Source organism: Coturnix japonica, chromosome Z (genome assembly GCF_054131305.1).
Source record: "Coturnix japonica strain WE chromosome Z, WE-NBRP24, whole genome shotgun sequence".
Lineage (NCBI taxonomy): Eukaryota > Metazoa > Chordata > Aves > Galliformes > Phasianidae > Coturnix > Coturnix japonica.
The window spans coordinates 20,662,053-20,682,729 of record NC_140702.1 but is presented as its reverse complement, the minus strand read 5'-3'; the positions used below and the strand labels follow the sequence as shown (position 1 = coordinate 20,682,729).

Below are 20,677 nucleotides of genomic sequence, written 5' to 3'. Positions count from 1 at the left end.
ATGGCATTTCTAAACGCAGGTAAACACAGATGTTATTAAGAATAATCTGACAAGTAGGGCAGTTTTAGACAGATGCATTGGAAACATGTTGTCTACAGACACCATTATTTAATCATAAAGTCCAATACATGTTAAAAACCAGAACACACTGAAGATAATAGTTTCCAATGATCCTACACTTGTTTTTAACACATACGTATGAGTCAAACCTCAAGTCTCCTCATGAGCTTCTCTCATCCCCAGTCTAGGAATGGCACTTCAATACACAGAAATGAATTCCTTAGATGCTCTAATGCTACATCTGGGACAGTACCCACATTCAAAGAAATGGACATGGCTGTTCCTCAGACTCCCTGCTTGGTTTAAGGCTTGTATGTGTGCACACCATGGTTATCAACATTATGCAGCTCTGTACTCCTCTGAGCCTGCAGGTTTTTACAGCCAATGCTTTTTATTTCATCTAAACTAAAAATGCTATTTTTCCTGTCTGTTGATTAGAAAACAGCTTTGGACAATTAAGTATGTTTGATGATGATTTAGATATGCAGATACACATGGGATAATACAATGCTAGTCGCTAACAACCACTTCCTTTTTAAGTACAGGATGATTTGGATCTACAAAACAAGAGTTTTAATAAGAATGACAACAGGTACATACCATGCAGATTGTTTTATTGCGGCTAAGCTCATTCTGATCACATACCTCTTCAGAACAACCCAAAATACAGCTGACAGATAGCTCTAAAATACAGTCATTACAAAGTCATATACCTGCCTGGTAAAAATACACTTCTTAGGCACTACTAAAATAAGTTACTAATTATCAAGAAGTTTAAAAAAACTAGAATGAAAACTAATGGCAAAAAATAATGAGGTTTATCTCATTTTTGCTAATAATGACTGTAATCTTTTTCTTTTCCTTTTTATTTTTTTAATTATTTTTGTTTTTATTTTGAACCCTTAGAACATTAGGATATACAACTTTCCTATCTCTGGACTACTGAGAAGCTAACTGCTCTCTCAGCTGATTTAACAACCTTATATTAAATGCCTCAAAAACAGTAGCAGAGCCACCAGAACCTTTCTGAAACAAAACAAAACAAAAAATTTAGGGAATGATTTACCTGTGAGCTTGATCTCTAAAGACAAATATATATGTATATATTTACAAAACAGTCCTGGTTTTCAAATCATACATTTGTGTATTCTCAGCAGATAGTCAGACATCACTACTGTTATGATCCCCATACTTATTTATATTTTACCTTAACAACAGAAATATCATTAGATTAAGAAACTAAGAGATTAAAAAATGAAAGCTGAATGTGACTTAAACGCTTAATAAATCTGTTTTAAGCATGTGACAATACCTGTCACAATATCACATGAATTGCTCAGGCATTAAGAACTGAAGATACTCAGTAAACATACTCTATAATGTTCTTCATTTTCATAGGAGTGGTTCTTTTGCCTGACGTATAATTGTAAAATTTAATTAAATGGGTCTATCAAAACCAAAACATTAATAAACAAAAAACATTAAAAACCTTTTTAATTGCATGGTACAAAACATATTCTTGTGGAACCCAAAAACAGAATGGACATGTTTCGAACTGTTACATCAGCAGTGTCAATATTGATGTGACATTATTATCTAAATATCATACTGAAGTTAGTTTCATTATGATCACCAAGAGACTGGCTATCCAGCATGTGGGAAGAGAGTTGACGATGTTTCTTAATTTTTTCCTGCTGGAATTTCTTCCATGCTTTGCTGTTTGGTTGCAGGATCTAAGGGACAACCTCCAGTTGCTACTGTACAAACAGAATGCTGAAGGCCATCACCACACAACACACAGCTACGTAGGGGCTCTTCCTTTCACCTGGAGGCAAAGGGATAGGAAAAAAATACAACTCAGGCATAACTACATAGATCTGGGCTGCTTCTAGCCTAACATGACAATTACATTGCATGTGCAAAGTAACATTCAACACTTGGTTGCAGAAATGATGTTATAGCCACAGCTGTATACCAGAGAAGAATATGAAAAGGAGACGAAACGCTAAGATGCAGGACAGTACATGCTGCTGTATTTAAAGAGGGAATTGGAGCTGTCTTTCTTCTTTAAACAGTGTTCAGTGCAAGGACCTCTGTGTTCCTATAAACAGTCTTTCAAGTGGTCAACAGATTAACAAGCTGCACTGAGACCTCTGTTTCTGACACTGTCATACCTTTCCATGGCAGCCTACGGACAAAAGTTAACTGCGCTCCTTTAAAAGATTTATGTTCAATAGCAAAGACAATCAAGATCTATTTTTACCTATTTTTACTCAGAAAAAAATGTTAAAGTATCTCTTGCTCACCAAAAAAGTTATATTTAAAAAAATAAATCTCAGGGAACTGTAACACTGTCATGGGAGGGTATTTACTAGACTGCTAATGATTTATACGGATGCTTCCTCCACAGAGAGGAAATCCCTTTTGCCCTTCTGCTTTAGCACGTTCTGTAGGAATTCACTGACTTTACTCTGGAGAACAGAGATGGCCTCCTACACTGGATGCCTCTTCCAGCCTACAAAACTGTCAGAAGCATTAACAATGCCACAGCTCTAACATGACAAGATTCCAGATTTGATGCATTCAGAAACATAAAAACAGAGTTGGAGCTGTTTGCTTAAGCAAAGTTCTATTTATCCACATTGCATGAGCTCTCTTACCTTACCATAAACTATATTTTCTAAGATACTGTTTTTAGAGAAATAATAAAAGAAAAGAACAAGTCCAGCATTAAGGAATAATCCTCAGGAAAAGAAGCTCCTTCACTAACAGGACCCTCAAATGCAGTAGTATTGCCCTAAGAAATAAAATAAGATACTTGTAGTGACTGGTCCCATAAACAGGGGTGGCTGCCACAGTGACATCACATGATGTTGTAATGATCCAGCATATATTTAATTAAGTTTCAAATAAATGAATTAATTAATGTCTGCTGTTTCACATCTGCTTGAAATAAATTTTTGAGGAAGTCCAACTCTTACAGTTTAGAGTATCATTATTTTCATAAGGCTTATACTTTCCTGCTCCTGAATTTCCTGAAGAAGAAATCACTATGTGGTGGGATTAAACATCATTTTGCACAACTTTGTAAACACGCAACCACTTGCTGATCATTAAAATCCCATGCACATTCTGCAAAGGTTGTTTGAACATTCTGAGCAAGTTGTATGTAAAAGGAGCCAGTAGGTACTTTCATTTTTAAAACCAACATTTTTCCCCAGTTCTCTGTTAGTGACTAACTCAAATAAAATGGAGGCAATCCCCTTCAAAAGCCATTTCCCATTACTGAGGGCATTACAGCGTTATGTAAGGAAACATGGAGGAGGAATGGTAAGATGCTACCTCATTTCCCAGTTTGAAGGAAAGAATAGATCATGCATGCATTGCCTTGGATGCAGGAAATATAGAACTTAATGAAGTTGCTATGGTATGAGAGAGGAAGACTATACCAGACAAACAGAGGTTCTTAAGTTCATCAAATTGACAGGGATCTCATAAAAGCTTTCGTTTACTCTTTTAAATGGCTTTTTAAATTATTTGCTGTGCACAGCTAGCAGAAAAAAAATGCTTGTGCTTAATTAAATAGAAGATTGTAAAGTGAAGTGTGCTCTTCAACCTTGAACAAAACCTAATGCAGCTGAAATTTAGATTTATTTTTGCTAGTGCAGCTCAGAATCCATTTCGAACAGCTGCCAAATTGCCAGTATCTTTCAACTACAATATTATAACTGGTTCAGCTATGTCTATTAACTAAATAGGACAATACCTGCAATCATTTTAATGGCAGGTCTACACAAAAGAATGTTTTTTGCATCAGTGCATTCTGACATGCTGAAAAACGTATGTCATGTCCCTTTAAAAGGCTCAGAATGAAAAAAAGGGAACCACACGTTTTCCTGTAGGTTCAATGACAAGCAGCAACATCTAGAATTACATGCCCAGTGCTTCTGCTCTTATTAACAATGCAATCTGTAGAACAGTTTTTAATGATGGATTTTTATTTTTTTGGAGAATTGACATATATCCAAGATTTAAGTCTGGAATTCTGTAGCACATTCCCTTTTCAACTCAAAAATAAAATCAGAATCATGACAGAAAAAAACCATACAAGCATAAATGCTAGGAAAATGCCTAAAATCAGATACAGCTGATCAGCCTCCCCATAAATTCCACCTGACACCAACAGCTCTGAGTAATTCAGAAGTGCAGAAAAACTAACAAAAAGAAAAAAAAACACAACTATCTGTGATTAAGCAGAATCTTAACACATTATGAATTCCACATTGTTTTATTACTGTAAGGTAAATATCTGGTTTTTGTCAGTACTACCTTAGGTTTTCAAACAGATGCCAGATTTTGAGGAATCACTGATTTCTCCGTAAGTTATTACAATAAGTCTGTTTTGAGTGATTTCATGTAGTAAAATCCGCAAAAGGTTTTTGAAATTTAACAACTTAGACATAAATTAACATTAGAAAAATTCAGGCTTCCACTGTGCTAAGTAAGACAATCACAACTCTGCTAGCCAATTCTCACTGTATTTAATAGAGGTAAAGGTTATGTTTTCAAAGATAATGCATAAGTGCGGTTTCCACTGCTACCTGGAAACACTATGCCAAGAAAAAATGCACACAATAGGAAAATCATTTTATAAAAGGTATTTCAAAGAAAAAAAGTTACCAATCCTGGCGCATTTCCAGAATATTCCCAATAGTCTGCAAAGATAAAAGAAATTCATTAGGCTCTGGAGTTTATGAAGTCATTTAAGAAAACTCTCAGTCCATTTATCTTCGTCCTTCCACACTACAGCAGTTCAAATAAACAGATTTTTAACTTAATTCTCAGCTTCAGGAAACACCAGATACCTGCATGAGGTCCATGCTATGAACTAAACAAACAGCAAAGTTCTAAGTCTAGCAAGGCTTTCAGATGCAAGAAAAGGTATGTTTACAGTCCATATTTAATTTACATAATATCACATTCTACACTAAAGCAGCCCCAACAGAAAATCTTGTTAAAAAAACGTCACTGAAAAAACCCCAAAGCAGTACTAGAAACACTAAGTATAAAATACCAATAGGCCTCCATGTCAACAAATGCAGATTTTTTATTTTTTTTTAATGTTTTCCTGCAGGTGTAAGAGATTATACATCACAGCATTTTAAATGTAATGCTTCGTAGCATCTCTCTGATATCACATCACTGTAGTGTAGCCTCTTAGCAATAGTACATGAAAATGTACTTTCCATCAGGACATACTTGTAGGTATAATCTGATATTACAGAATATTTGCATAGAAATAGACACCAAAACAACTATTCGGTTTGTTTTTTGTATTTTACACTGGTTTACCTAGGTAAAGTCTTTCTAATCTTGCCCACTGAGAGTATTAATGATCACAAGTGGAATTAACAAAAAGAGGAAAAAAGGTTTCAATTACACAAACTAAATAAAAAACAAAACTAAGTAGGCCACACCTTTGTAATTTCTTCATCTAACTAAAGTTACTTCATATTGACCACTCAAGGGAAACAAGGAAAGTAGCTAGGTATGGTTTAAAGTTAGAGGAAGAAGAGGAACAGAAATACTAAAGCATCTTGAATTAGAAGGGTAGTTAACTCAGTCATTTAAATATCAGTCAGAACTCTGTTGAAAACTTCAGGTTTTAGGTTTGCTTCATAGTATAACTGGCTGCAATACAGTAAAAACATCTGGATTTGGCTACATTGAATACATGTATATTTATGAACTAAAAAACCCTAGAGGTTTTTCCTCTTCCTTCCCACGATACGTTTATTCACAAAAACCTTGGTCTAGATTATTTGTGAGTCTTCACCTGCTACCTGCTGTGATGCTATAGCCAACGCTTTTATTTAATTCCATAAACAGAAATGATATTTCTGCGCGTAGACTATCACACCTTTTTAACTTAAGATGCCATGCAGTAAAATAACCTGAAGGTACCTACTCAGTTTTAGAAGTAAAAAGGTATTTATGTGTAAATCTTACAGAGTAAGATATATAGTCAGAGTCCCATGTGAATGGCACTCAAGACTATTAAAACTGTTATTCTCTGTAAATAAAGTCTCGAAGACCACATGCAGTAAAACCACTGCAAAATCTTCCACAGCCCAGTATCTCAAGTTCCCATCTCTCACAAGCATGCCCAGGAATTTGATGAAACAAGACACTACTGTTCTCTTCTTATGCACACTTACAGAGTTTTACCTGGGAAAAAGATTGTTCCCTCTTCCAGGCAGTCTACTAACCTGCAGTATTTAACAGTCTCAGCAGGGGTTTTTCTTTACCTTCTCAGAGCTTTCTGACCACATGCAACAAAGTAAAGTTCAAACTTTTACATAAAGCATTGTGCATTGATCCTAGTTCCACAACTATTCCTTACTGGTGGAACTAATAATTCTCCCTTCTAGTGTGGGTGGTAGGAAACAGAATCAAGGTTTCATCAGACGCCCATAATGAATTTAAATTTGTCACTGACATGAGGTCTGACAAGCCTTCTAACAGCTAGCAACAGCACCTTTTTGAGATGCTTGTGCTTCTATCAGAACAGCCCAGTAGATTTGTTTGTCCACATACTTAACTGCTGAGTAGCAATTTAAGACATGAAGCTTTAAAATATCCATAATCATAATCTCTGGATATACTAGAGCTCACTGTGGCAGAAAAGCCACTCTTCTTCTGTGCTCATACTTTGCTGTCCACAACAAGTATCTCAAGACACAGCCTGTTTGATTATACAGAAATGATGATTCCATGAATGAATCTGCTCCAAAATAATTCTTCCTTAAGCAATTATTCAAAGCAATTGCATTGCTCCTCATTCTTGCCTTTATGTTCACCCTCATCCTTCTTTTAATGCAGGTGTCAGTCTGGCTGGCAAGCCTGTAATTTTCAAGAAGCAACACATCAAATATATGCATGAATTGCTTCACATTGCTTGATTTCTCTATTGGTGCTGTTGGCTATCTAAAGAAAAAGATTACAAAAAAAAAAAACCAACCAAACAAACAAAAAAAAAAACAACAAAACTCTCAAAGAAATGGAAGCAAGCAAGACAGGAAAGGTTTAGGGGGTTTCAGGTTTTGGCTGCTAAACTCATAATACTGTGAAATGCTCCTGCCATGTGTTTGCCAGGACAATCCCACTCCAACTTCAGGAAGGAACTGCAGGAACCCAATGCAATGCTTACGTCAAGTCAAAGGCAATCTCTACTGCACATAAGATAACACATCTTTCAGGTTAGTAGAGAGGACAGAATTATGTTGTGGTACACATTCTTTTCTACTTAGTATGAAACAGTAAATCTCCTCTTGGCTTTCCCAATCCTGCAAGCTATTGCTCCTGACAAAGCACATGGAAGTACTCATGATACTTCAGGGAATACAAAAGTTTAAAATTGTTTGACTTAGTAGAAAACTACACATTTTGGCAGAAATCATTCAGATGAAATACAATGTTATGAGAAATGACAACATCACTGTAGTGTAGCCTCTCAACCAACAGAAAAATGCTACTTTACTTACTATCTTAATTATTATCACAACCAACTTCCATCTTCTGTAAGTTTATCGTTCAGTCAGAAACACAGCTAGTAACTACTAACATTTTTCCTCCCTGTTGCACTAATATTTTATTGCTACTTTTTTATGTTACTAATTTGGAGCAAGAATAATGAGGTAAGATCACCTCTGTATTAAAACGAAGTATCAGTAGAATTTATTTTATCCAGTATGTCTAGACATTTCCATTTGAGCACGGAATATGTTATTGAAGAGGGACAGAGGTTTAACACAGTTCCATGTAAACATCCACCATTCAAGACACAGATTTCACTGCTTCCGGGCCAACGTTTTACTGTTTTGTACAAAGTGGTCTACATACATACATACATATATGTATATACTGTATGTCCAACATCTATATAAATACAAGCCAACAGATCAAATACTTAACTCCTTTACTGCCAGCAACCTCTGAAAACATATTATGAAGAGACTTCTATTGTATTTGAGACAGATATGCCTCCACAATAAGAGTATCTCCAGATTAAAGGACATAATCCATGTCTGTAAAATAATTTTTCTTACTTCTTACTGTGTATACCTCATTGACTGTAATGTTATCTTCCATTAGTAAACACTCAAAAAAACCCAACCCCACAACAACAAAAGAACAGTCCTTTATGTAGTCATCCTTTATTTCCACCTTCACCATTATCAAAAGAAATTTCTCACATCAATGGTAAATGCATGATCTCATTAGAAAAGACACAAACGTTCTCATGCCAGAAGACCCAACCAAAAAAAAAAGCTATTATACTCTTGGTAGTTTACATTACTAAAAGAAAACTTGTGTGCTCAGATGGCAACTGCAGCAGTTAATCACAGTGAAGGTTTTTAAAATACAAAAAGGAAGTTTATTGATGGTAAGGTTATATTAAAACTTCGACATTTTTCTTAAAACTAAATGCAGAAGTGTCCAAAGATACAGAAAAAAACAAACCCAACAAAACACATTTTAATAGCAAACAGTCTAATGGAAAAAGTGGAGATCAAACATCCAAAGACCAAAATCTTGCATTTTTTCCCTACCCAGCTAGAATTACCTCCAGTTTTCATAAATATTATCTCCTTTGTAATAGTCCTCAATGACAGCATGACTGAAGTAATAAGGCAGCCTCTGTCAAAATGCTAGCTCAAAATTGCCCAATCATTACTTCAAAAACATAGCATTTAAATCACAGCTCTGTATATTGCTCATTGCATCCAACACTCCATGGTATCCTTTGTAGTACAAAGCAAATAGTTAAACCAAAACATGAATGTGTTTTAAAAGCGTACGGGAGGCACAGATTTGCCTCTCCTCATTTCCTACCAAACACAAAAATCATGCTACTGAGCAGGGCACAGAACCATTTCACAGCAGCACACCAAGTACATTCCAGGAGAACTGGGAACGCAAAACAGAAAAAGGGTGGTCATCCAGGAAAATGTGCTTCAGGAATAAAAGTGAGAGATACAACTACAGCAGCCAAATGACACAAGGGAGAAAAAAAAAAAATAGCTAGCCAGTTTCTCCTGTTAAGTTTTAATTCTCTACCCATAAGTATAAAAAATAAATAAAGCCTTATAATAACAACTGAAAGAAAGAAAATGTTTTCTTTCTGTCTCTTGTTTCTGTGGCATCTAAGGAAAATGTTACAAGCCTTAAAAATAACTAAAAAAGCAATATTTTTGAGGCAATAAATTCACAGTGCAAAATTTCAAGTAATTTCAATATTCTACGGTAAGAATTTATACAGCGAAGATCTTTATCAAAGACAACCTAAAGCTTTTTATCTTTAAAGAAGAAAAACATTTTGCAAAATAGCATTTGTATTATCAATCACCATTAGAAGTAACTAAGAATAAAGCACTGTAGTGAAAACCAAACAATTTGTGAATTTTTAAAATGGTTGGACTACATACCCAGTTTTATTTTTGTCCAGTAAGCTGGGAGCCACGGATCTGATGTAGGCACAGGTACATATGAGAAGCAAGATTACAGTCAGAATACTCTGAAAGTTGAAGATGGCAGACTAAGGAAGAAAATTAGAAAAGAAAAATTACACCTTCACAGCACAAAACTTCCCCCAATTTATAACCTGGAGAAAATAAACAATTCCCCATATAACACCCATTGAAAAAGGAAAATAATCAAAATCAATGTTGTCAGTGAACAAAACCAAACAAACAACCAAACAACAATAAAACACTTCTAACAGCTTTTGCATTCTGTGCACAGCAGTGAAAGAGTGGAGTTTTCCCAGTTTCTCTCAAGAAAGGTAAAGAGCAGGTACTGCTTACAGATTTGCTCCCAGGTACTAGTTCCAAACCAATTTTGGGAAACCTATTAGTATCAGCCTAAGATTTACAAAAAACAGACATCCCCTCTTGGCCAATAGTAAGCGTAACTGTAGTTTGCATCAATAGAGTTCTGGGATGGTGGTGGTCAAGGTGGATGTAAAGAGTAATTAACTAAACCAGTAGCACCAAGACAGAATAAAATACTAAATATGAAAGGCAATTGTTAATATACTTCTACATGAAGATGGCACCCCAAATTCAACCTATCTGTATAAGTACACATTACTAGACCCATATGAACTATAAGAAGACAATTCATTAATTTTACTTTGAAATCATTTTTTTATTTTAAATTTAAAAATACCTTTGCTGAAATCACACATATAGATGTTCTAATCATATGGGAAGTGCTGGATAAACAAAGGACCTGACTTAAAGGATTAAAGATCTGTTGCCTAACAGACAAAATAATATGCATACTGGTAGTAAAAAGCAGTTCTTGAGAAATTATAATATCTGGTCATTTAATTAAGTTGAAATACCAGCAACATAGAGTAAATTAATTTTAAAAAATACTGATAAGATTAAAGTATGCCTTAGCCTTGCAAGGTCAAAACGCGTTTGAGTCATCAAATCATAACCAACTATCATTAGGTAACACATACAGACAGAAAATGGGTGTTCACATAAGGACTTCTGCATCTCCAAATCAAGTACAAAATCTGAAAGGAAGCTTGCTGATGCCAATTTCCAGCAAGCACTATATCACCTTTCCAATAAAGAATATACTAGCAACATTATTATTATTTTGCAGGACATTCTCTGGAAATGTTGGAAGAAATATTTGGCAACTAGTCCATGTAATTTATAGCTTCTAGTAACTAGTCCAAACCTGACTTAAGATTCTCCTTACAATATTAAAATAATCCAGACTTAAGAACCTGCACTAAAAGAAAAATAAATAAATAAATAAGGAAAGAAAAAATTCAAAGATAACATCCCTCAAAAAGCAGTTTTGTCAATAGCACCAGGTAGAAAAAAACAGACAACTATTATTGCAAAGTGCCTTATTTTTACTTTGCTCCACTGTCATACTCAGATCCTATTTATTCAGAACTCAAACAAATAAATGGAAGCAAATAGAATACATTCTTCATTCTGCAATTTTGTGTTATGGACCAATTTATGTCATGTATCTTTTTTTTTTTTTTTTTCCCTCCCCCCCTACTGCTCAAGCCAGAATGCTGAGTTGCAATATGTAATTAAGTGTAAATACTCAGCACTTATGAAGGGATATTACATTGCACTCTCCTTCATGAGGCAGAGAACTGGGTGGGATTTGTTAAGAGCATAGAGATCCCATTTCCACAGCCTGAAGCATAGCTCTGTTGATTGATGTGCACTTTCTTATTTCATCATAACTTTCTAATGTTTTGAAGCTCTAAGAATCACATTTTTCTACATAATTAAGCAAAATTAAAATCACAGTATTTCAGCTTACCATTGTACTCTTGTAATAACCACATGTTAGAGAGAATACCTACTGCTCTTTTGATACTGAGATTTGAAATATAATTAATTACATGCATAGAGTAGTCATATGTATCTTTAGCTATGGTTAAGTCTGTGAATCACATGAGACAACACTGGAACGCACACAGAGCTGCCAGTCTGACTACATGTACTAGGCAGGGCTTGATACACAAAACAATGAGAATGTTTCAGCTAATAACATGCAGCAGGCAACCCTTGAGAGCAGAGCTGCACACAGAGGTCAAGGAGCAGCTGAACAACTCCATCTCTGCAGCCTGGAGGACCAATTTCAGTGTCCTGGTATTGCATGTCCCCAGGGGCAAGGTTAGCTGGCTCATAAAAAGATGTGCAACTCTCCCATTTACTTCTGTCTGAAGCAGGATATATCTTGCATCAGCTGCCTTTGTACAGGACTAAACTCTCAAGCCACTGCCCTCAGTTCCTATGTTCTATGATTTAAAAAAAAAAAAAAAAAAAAAAAAAAAGGTTAATGTGATGATTACTAAGATGCAGACAGATATGGTAGGCAGTGGAGGAAGACAAGCCATATGCAGCAGCTGACAGGGGATACTGCACAAGCCAAGCAGTGAGCCAGTATCTAAGGACAGCCCTGTGTTCCTCAAGGTGCCTCTAGCTCCTTCCTCCCTAGCCAAGGCACTAGCTGAATCATCATGTGTGGGTTAGTATTTTAGCTTAGCTAGCTGAACCACTTATCCACAGTACTTAAAGTAACGGACAGATCACGTACAACGGAGAAAATACTGCTTACTACTGTCTGCATACCCTTGCCTTTCAACTAGTCACAAGCACTTGCCACGTTCAGACACTAGGAAGTCCTCAAATGCCCACATTAGGCATTCTCCTGGCTCATGTGGGGCTCCGATACTCCCTGTCAATGATGAATTTGACTGGTCCCCTGGGACAGACAGCTGCTCTCAGCATTGCATGGTACTGTGCTTCCAGTGCCTGGTTCCCATGAATTCCTGCAGGCTTCACACTGCAGCTGCTCCCAGCAGCCTGGTGCTATCGGGCATTCAGATGTACATGGCAAAAGGGCACGCTGTCCCATTTGCTTCATACCAAGCAGGGAATGTAAATGTATACTCATGAAATGTGTTATTAATCAATCAATAGCAGCAGTACATAATTGTTCTTTGTTGGACTTCCCACGTTTTTTCCCCAGATATGCAGCATAGTGCATTATTATAACTACACGTGTCTTCCTACATAAACATGCCCTGAATTACACAAAAGAGACATATTTCAAAATTTGTCTGCATTTTTAAACTGTAAATGATCATTTACTTCTGAATCAGATAGCTTCACACTTTACATTCAAAGTATCTCTTACACTCCAACTGAATTTACAGAAAAGGGTAACTTGCATCCAACTGCTTGAACCAATGTAATTAAAACCCATAAGAATTGTACATTTCTTGGAATATGTTTAAAAGACATAGTATTAATGTACCAAGTTAATTTGCAAAATGCCGTAATATAGGTGGGTTGAAATTCAATTGGTTAAAGCATTTTTCAAACAGTGCTGGTTGGCCTCATGAAGATCCTGATCACTGTTATAGATAAATTCCTCAACATGGAAAAGCTGATGCTGTCTTCAGATTCTGTCTTCGTGTTGGTAAAAAGATTTCTTCTCAAAGCTCAGACTGCAAATGCAGAATATAACCACCGCTGGTATTTTATGTTGATTTTAGTGATGTAAGCTGTGGCTTTAGTTATATATGCTTGGACTTTCCATACCTGCACTTTTAACTTTTCTGATGTGATGGAAGCACCTTAGTAGCAGCTACATTCTTTGTTGCTTAAGTACCACCTTTTTTCTTTTTAATTATTTTTAAAATTCCCTCTTCTGTGTGCTCTCTCCAGGTAGCTATGAAGCACAATTGTATTACCTGAAGCTCTAAGAACACATTATACTCAGCAGGACTTGCAAGAGCAAGTTTGACTGCAGGTCTTCAAAAATTTAAGATCATGGATTTTAATGCTAAGAGCTACATGCCCAAAGGCTCTTCCAAATCCTTCCCCAAACCCAAATTTAAACACCTCAATACTTCTTCCTCAACGATACCATATCTTAGTGAAAATAATTTCATATAATATGCAGAAATAAAGCGTGAATAGTCCTTAAGTTTTCTTGTGCTGTCTTTCCAAACTACAACAATATAAGACTGATGGATGATTATATACTCTGTAAACAAAGAAACAGATGTTAGTATTGGATCATTTAGCTGTCTCTCACATTAAAATGTGAACAAGAGCTCATACCATAGTTCAACTGCATTTAAGTAAGGCTTATAACATTGAAATCCCACATTAAAACGGTATTAACTCAGAGGTACCATTCAACTGCAGTAACAGAAAACTGAAATCAATCTAAATAAATGAAGAGACCCTTAAAGAGTTGGAAACGCTTATTATGCAAGGTTTCCATTAATAATGCCATTCTCGTTTTCCCAACTTAAGTCCAATTTTTTGGAGTATGAAACTGGAAAAAAAGAAGAAAAAAAAAAGAATTAAAACATAAGACTACTCCAAGCTGAAAGCGAAAGCAATTGCTAAAAATTAAATTGAGCACGTAATTATTTTCCAACCTATTCTGAAACAATTGTTTTTTCTACTCCTGCTAAACATAACCATATTAAAATGAATAGAAAATAAGCACTGCAGAAGAGATATGCTAATAAGAATTGTAAAAAAAAAAACAACAAAACTTGCAAATCTGTTAAATTTTATGTTATTTGATGTTATTATTGGCAAAACTACACTGAATAACTAAGCAAGAAGTATTCAAACAAAATGCAGTTGAACTTAATAAGAATCTAGATACTGTTTTGTTAGCAGTTATTGGTTGCTCGAGCATGTTTAAGTTTACTTCACATTCGTCCAGGATGTGGTTGCTAAAGAATACTTACTGTTAATTCACATTTCTGTTTGATACATTTACAGTTCCATCTAAAATATGAAGCCTTACAACCATCCAAAAATATGTTACATCACAATTAGAATAATAAGTTACCTTTCCTCTACACATCTACTGAAGAAATATTTATCTAATTAAAATGGCAAGTAAGTACACAGGCAGCAGCAGGTAACATTTTCAACCAACTGAAGAGTAATATAATTGCTTAAAATACAATGAATTCTTCTGCACAATTAAGAGAAGGATGCAAGTACTCACTTCCACAAAAGCTCTTAACTTTAACACACCTATTTTTCTTTAGTACAATTAACATTCATGTTTATACGACACCTTGAGTTGACAATGTTAAAAACGCAGGCTCACTTGAATTCTCTGTTTGCCTCTGTTTGTCTAGTCAATAGTCCCAGCGCTGAGTTTTTGGTACAAAACAGCTAGCAAATGCAGCATTTTCCCCTGAATCTTACACATAAAATGCTAACTGAAAGTTACAATACTAGGCTTCTCTTATTGAGGTTGTTATAATACATGGGTGATGCACTGTCTACATATTTATTCTACAAATATTGCTTTTATGTTTGATGCGCCAGTAAAAGCAAGGCATCTTTTCCTCTGACACTTCTCAGAAGACTATAGCTTGCAGCTTACCATTTTTTCCATCCTTCCCCTCCATTTGATAAGGAATGATTTCTATTGTCCCAATTCATGGATGCTGAAATTAAGTAAGTTCTTTAGAGCAAAAGGGAAATAATGGAAACTTCTGGAAATATAACTAGAGTAGGTAATAATCAGTAAAGCTCTTTAAGTGGAAATAAATCTTGTCTTTTATCTCTTTCACCATTCATGCCCTAAAAATCTGGAAGTAAGAGACTTCCAGAGAGTACTTGAACAGGAGGAGAAAAAATTACCCACACAAAAGAGAAAGACTCACAATCCGTTCTGGCTTCATTTGCTGTTTAGTGAAGCCTCGTGGTTAACCATACTTGTATAGTCTTCGTCTTTTTGATAAGAAAGCTGCAGTTTGCCAAGCCAGACAACTCTCCTTTCTGCAATTGCACACTGTATTGCTTAGTTTGCCCATACTTACAAACCAATCTCAAGAAACAACTGTAAGAGTGTGTGAATGGAAGAGGTAAGAGTAATTTTAACATGCCAGCAAATTTTAACTTGGATGATATCCCTACCCTAATAAAACCAGCATTCAAAAAATGAGAGGGAAGAAGTTAATTTACAATACACGCTGCAACAGGAATATGAAGATGGACATAAAAGAAACTCAGCTATCAAAACTGAAAATACCAAAATCTTTTTTTGCTTTGTTTTATTTTACAGTATTTTAACATCAAGGATATCACTAAAGTTTTTTTCTACAAGCACTGATTACTAAAGTTCTACTATTGCATCAAACTTTCAAGCATCAAATATTAACCTTGCATATGCTCCACTCTAGAACAGCAAGAAAAACATATACCTCATTTGTCTAAATGCATCTCACCTCCATAGAAAGACACAGCGATTCAAAGCTGAATTATACTGCTGAGCGTGGTTAGAAAAAGCCGAAGAAGTTGCAGCATTCAAATACGGGATAGTAGCCACTTGTTCCAAAGGCCAAATAAAAGCATATCCTACAATTTACCTAAAACATTATATATATGTTTTCAAACTGTTACATATACCATAAGATTTATCTCCTTAACAGTAGAATTGTCTTTCTATAACATGAAAAATAATTACTTCTCTTTCAGGAACAAACATAACTTGTCAAGAAACACAAAAATTCTGCTAAGTCTCTACGTCCTTCACTGCTGGGCAGATCTACTGGATCTACTAATGGGAAGACGGCTGGACTAGATGATCTTGTAGGTCCTTTCCTACCTTGTGATTCTATGATATCACATCTCTTCCTTGGTACAGATCAGGAGCACAGTTTGGATTTTTAACACCTTTATGACAAGTACACGTGTTTCCACCTCATAACCCAGGTTACCAAGTTGAAACTGAAAATCCTTACTGGGATTGATCCCCAAGCTCTGTGCATTAGCACTATAGCTACTGCAGTGGATGCACACAGTGATAAATGCTGAAGTTAATTAAAAACATTTACACTGCCACATTTACTACTTCGTGATTTAAAAAAAAAAATAAAAAATCAGGATTTGGGTAACCAGCCCATTACTAATTTCAAATAGCTTGCACAAACACAAGAACAAAAAGCAACAAAAAACCTTCTCAACACTTTTCATGTTTTTACTGCATCAATTTGTTTCAAAATAGACACATGGCCAAAAATGTTGAGTAAGAGGTGTTTGGCACTCTGCAGGGAAATGGTTTCGTTCAATTGCTGTCATTTCTTCACTGTTGAGGTCTGTGGTAAAATTTGTTAAACTAGATCGAATACATCCTACAGTTTCAAAACCAGATTAATAGAGGTATTAAAGACACACATCTTACAATAGCAGAATCAACTGTTTCCTCGGTTCCGCAATCATAGAAGAAAAATAATGTATTTTCACGCCCTCTATCTATAACGGCCACTTAAGCAGTCATTCATTACAGATTTCTGACTCCACAGCAGCATGTACCGTTACTGAAGGTATCTCTAGGCAACAACAGTGGTGTAGCAAAGTGCTTACTGCCGCATCCCTACTTAGCTACACTAATATTTCTAATATTAGCTACACTAATATTTCTCCTTTTTTCTCTCCTTCTCCAGCAGAAGAAAACGTACGGAGAACAGATTATTCTTACTTCTTCCTCAGCTAGCTGCAGTTAGTTAAACTGAGAGGCATGTAAGAGCTGGCATGAGATTAACAAATACTGACTGCAGGGATGCAAGTCAGTTGTGGCATAGGACAAATGACGCCACAGCATCTTTCTGCACTACAGCTTCTGCCAAAGAGTAAAAACCTCAGACTACCAACAAAAAAACAGGTTAGCTGGGCAGCAAAGGTTTTATCAGATGAAAACTTTGTTACTGTAGCTGAAACTCCCTGAAAACCTATTCACTTACTTAAGACATTTCATGCCTGATGGTGTTTAAAGACATGCAAAAAGCTGCATATCATTGTTTCAAATAAACTCATAACACAAAGATGTGTATATGCTTAAGATGAACTTGGACAACTTTTAAAATCTTGTCTTTCTTTATCCCATCATAAAGAAAAAGCTGTTAGAAAATTTGAATCAGGATTAGTTCCTCCTTTTTTAACTTCCATATGCCAGACACAAAAGACTTCTGAAAGCCTTTTTTTTTTTCTTATGCAATCCTGTTTGTATTAGAAAGCTTGTCTTGGATCAATATTTACTACGTAATGTTTTTAGAATAGCTTTTAGGAGCAATTTTCCTTCCTTCCATAAAAGTCATTCTAAGGCAGCAACGGAGGTTGTAACAGAAACGTTTGTTCTAATGGAAAGTTCTGTGATCTGTGATTCTGTGATCTGTGAAAGTTTCAAATTAAATTTTCTGCAACAATGTGGAATTTGAGGTCAGTTATAACCAGAGTGGGAATGCAAGAAGCCATCTTCATAATGTTTACTACAACACATTCCTTCTTCACCGCCGAATTGCAATTACCAACACATAACATAACTACTACGAAGTTCTCATGCATATTCATATTGTTTGGCTGCAGTTGCATATTTTTACGACAAAAGAAACTGAAGACCTCCATTCACAAAGTGAAAGGCTCATCATCTTTAATATGGAGTTACTTCAGGCTTCTACCCTCTTCCCACCCACCACACCACGTGTGTGGTACATTTTCCAGTTTCAGCAGCAGAACTGCTGAGTTTCCTAAAAAGCTGTATTTCAGCAAGGTGGTAATGTACTTCTGTAACAGCTACCTTTTAAAAGTGATGACTCCACTCATCTCTTCCCTCTCACCTGCCACATTTTCTGTACATATGTTTCATATATTCTAAGACAATTTATGCTTCTTATCATGAGAGCTCTTTGGCAACTGTTTGGAGATATCATTTAGAATCACAGAATCACCAAGGTTGGAAAAGACCTCAAGATTATCCATTCCAACTGTCCATCTATCACTAATATTTTCCACTAAACCACGTCCCATAGTAAAACATCTAAACACTTCTACACCACCAGGGATGGTGATTCAATCACTTCCCTGGGCAGTCTACTCCAGTGTCTAACCACTGTTTTGGAGGAGAATTTTTTCCTTGGAACAACTTGAGGCCATTTCCTCTAGTCCTATTGCTAGTTGCACAGGAGAAGAGGCTGACCCCTCCACCTCACCACAACCTCCTTTCATGCAGTTGCAGAGAGTGATAAAGTCTCCCCTGAGCCCTATCTTCTCCAGACTAATAATCCAAATTCCCTCTGTTGCACCACACAGGACTTGCACTTCAGACCCCTCAACAGTTTTATAGCTCTTCTCTGGGCATGCTCAAAGGTGCAGCCTCACTTCTCTGTTCCTGCTAGCTATGCTTTTTCTGATCCAAGCCAGGATACCATTGACCTTCTTGGCCACCTGGGCACACTGCTGGCTCTTGTTCAGCCACGTGACAACCAACACCCCCGGTCCGTTTCTCACAGTCACTCTGCCTCAAACCTGTAGCATAGACTGGGGTTGTTGTGACCAAAGTACAGAATCCAGCTCTTGGCTTACTAAATTACACCCTACTGGCCTCAGCACAGCAATCCAGCCTGTCCAGACACCTCTGTAGATCCCCCTCTACGCCACGCAGATAAACACTTCCTCCCAGCTTGGTTTCACCTGCAAACTTACTGAGGATGCACTCAATCCCCCCATTCAGATCATCAATAAAGACACCGAACAGGACAGGATCCAGTAATAAACACTGGGGAGAACCATTCATGACTGGCCACTGGCTGGATTTAACTCCATTCATCACTACTGTCTGGGGCTGGCCTTCCAGCCAGTTCTTCACCCAGCAAATAGCACACTTGCCCAAGCCACGAGCTGCCAACTTCTCCAGGAAAGGATATTATGGGAGATAGTGTAAAAGGCTTTGCTGAAGCCTAGACAGACCACATCAACAGCCTATCCCTCATCCGTCAGGAGAATAATAATAGGAGATGAGGTTGGACAAGCAGGATCTGCCTTCCATGAACCCATGCTAGCAGGGCCTGACGCCATGTGATCTCATTCAATGTGCCCTGCTCTATAGTCTTTCCTGGCACATGTTTAGCAGAGGTTCATCTAAAAGATCTGCTAAGGAATGCTGAGGCAAACCACTTCCTGCACTTTCCTTTTGGTGACAAGATCTAGAATCTAGGAATTTATATTGAACAATGCCATAAAGTTTAAGCGATATTAATCTTGTAATAAATATGTGGGAATTACTGAAAGATTCAGTGGAAGTTGCACAGTATATACACCACTGCTGATGAGTAACCAAATCAAAACATTCTGACAAAGCTATTCTTAAAATGAATTCTGGGTTGAAATAAAAATTATGAAAAAACCTTTAACTGTACAGAATAAGAGTCTTCTGAGCTATCTGTCCTTCCTTTTAACATTCAAGTCTTGTATTCAGGCCATTCATCTAAAGCTCAGTATCTTAGTTGATAAAGATTTAAAGCCTTTGCTCATATTTTCAGCGTGTATTAGGAGAAAAAAAAAAAAAAAAAGGAAAAAAAACCCAAAAACAACAGACAACAGAGACACCATAAGAAATTTGAACATCAACACCAACAGGCTTCTAGGTCAACTCTGTATGTCACCCAGTTTCTAATTAAGCAAATGGACACAGGCATACAGCGTTACAGGGCATCCAACATGACAAACAACAGGAGCCAGTGACAGAACCTGGCCTGCTGCTCCAACTGCAAAACATGCCTCAGCTGCACCAACAGGGCAGGGTGACAAGACCAAAACGCTGCCCCGATGCAATGTGCCACAGGCACAGCACAGCCCCGTGCCCCAGGGAACTGGGCAAGGCCCTACAGATGGCCAACACATCCCGCGGGGCCCGGTAGCACGGGCACTGCTGCAGGCCTGCTGTCCAAGGAGCACAACTAGAGGCCCCTCCGTACCCTCAAGCGGCTGAACTCGCGGGCTCGGACCCCTCAGAAAGAAGTGAGAGCGGCAGCCCCTCAGAAAGGGATTCGGAGCGGACAGAAAGGGCTCGGGCCCCAACAGAGCCGGCAGGCCCGGCAGCTCCCGCCCGCCGCCCCGCGCTTACCATGGCGACGTGCTCACGGCCACATCACACTTCCGGCGGGAGCGGGGAGAAGCACCAGCACCCTTCAGGGAAGAGGCGAGGAGGCGTGGGCCGATCTCATTGGTGGAGAATACCC

General features: G+C 37.1%; 1 protein-coding gene across 2 annotated transcripts; it reads right to left on the bottom strand.

The window, feature by feature from the left end:
• Positions 1-657: 657 nt before the first annotated feature.
• TMEM167A (transmembrane protein 167A) lies at positions 658-20,602 on the bottom strand. Of its 2 annotated transcripts, XM_015849758.2 has the most exons (5): positions 20,414-20,602; positions 19,844-19,960; positions 9,549-9,658; positions 4,741-4,775; positions 658-1,885 (listed from the first exon to the last, which is right to left on the bottom strand). In XM_015849758.2, exons 2-5 carry the CDS (start codon positions 19,895-19,897, stop codon positions 1,815-1,817), a joined length of 270 nt encoding a protein of 89 aa, XP_015705244.1. In that variant the 5' UTR covers positions 19,898-19,960; positions 20,414-20,602; the 3' UTR covers positions 658-1,814. The 2 variants fall into 2 exon arrangements, with proteins under 2 accessions (XP_015705244.1, XP_015705245.1); XM_015849759.3 differs by lacking the exon at positions 19,844-19,960 and having other exon boundaries at positions 20,563-20,602.
• Positions 20,603-20,677: the final 75 nt, after the last annotated feature.

Excerpts from the sequence above, each read along its gene's own strand:
- TMEM167A (XM_015849758.2), bottom strand. The coding sequence starts at position 19,897 with ATGTTAAAAGGAAGGACAGATAGCTCAGAAGACTCTTATTCTGTACAG. Across the intron at positions 9,659-19,843 it reads CTTATTCTGTACAGTTAAAG|TCTGCCATCTTCAACTTTCA; the intron begins GTTTTTTCATAA and ends TTTCTTCCTTAG. Across the intron at positions 4,776-9,548 it reads CTGGACAAAAATAAAACTGG|ACTATTGGGAATATTCTGGA; the intron begins GTATGTAGTCCA and ends TTATCTTTGCAG.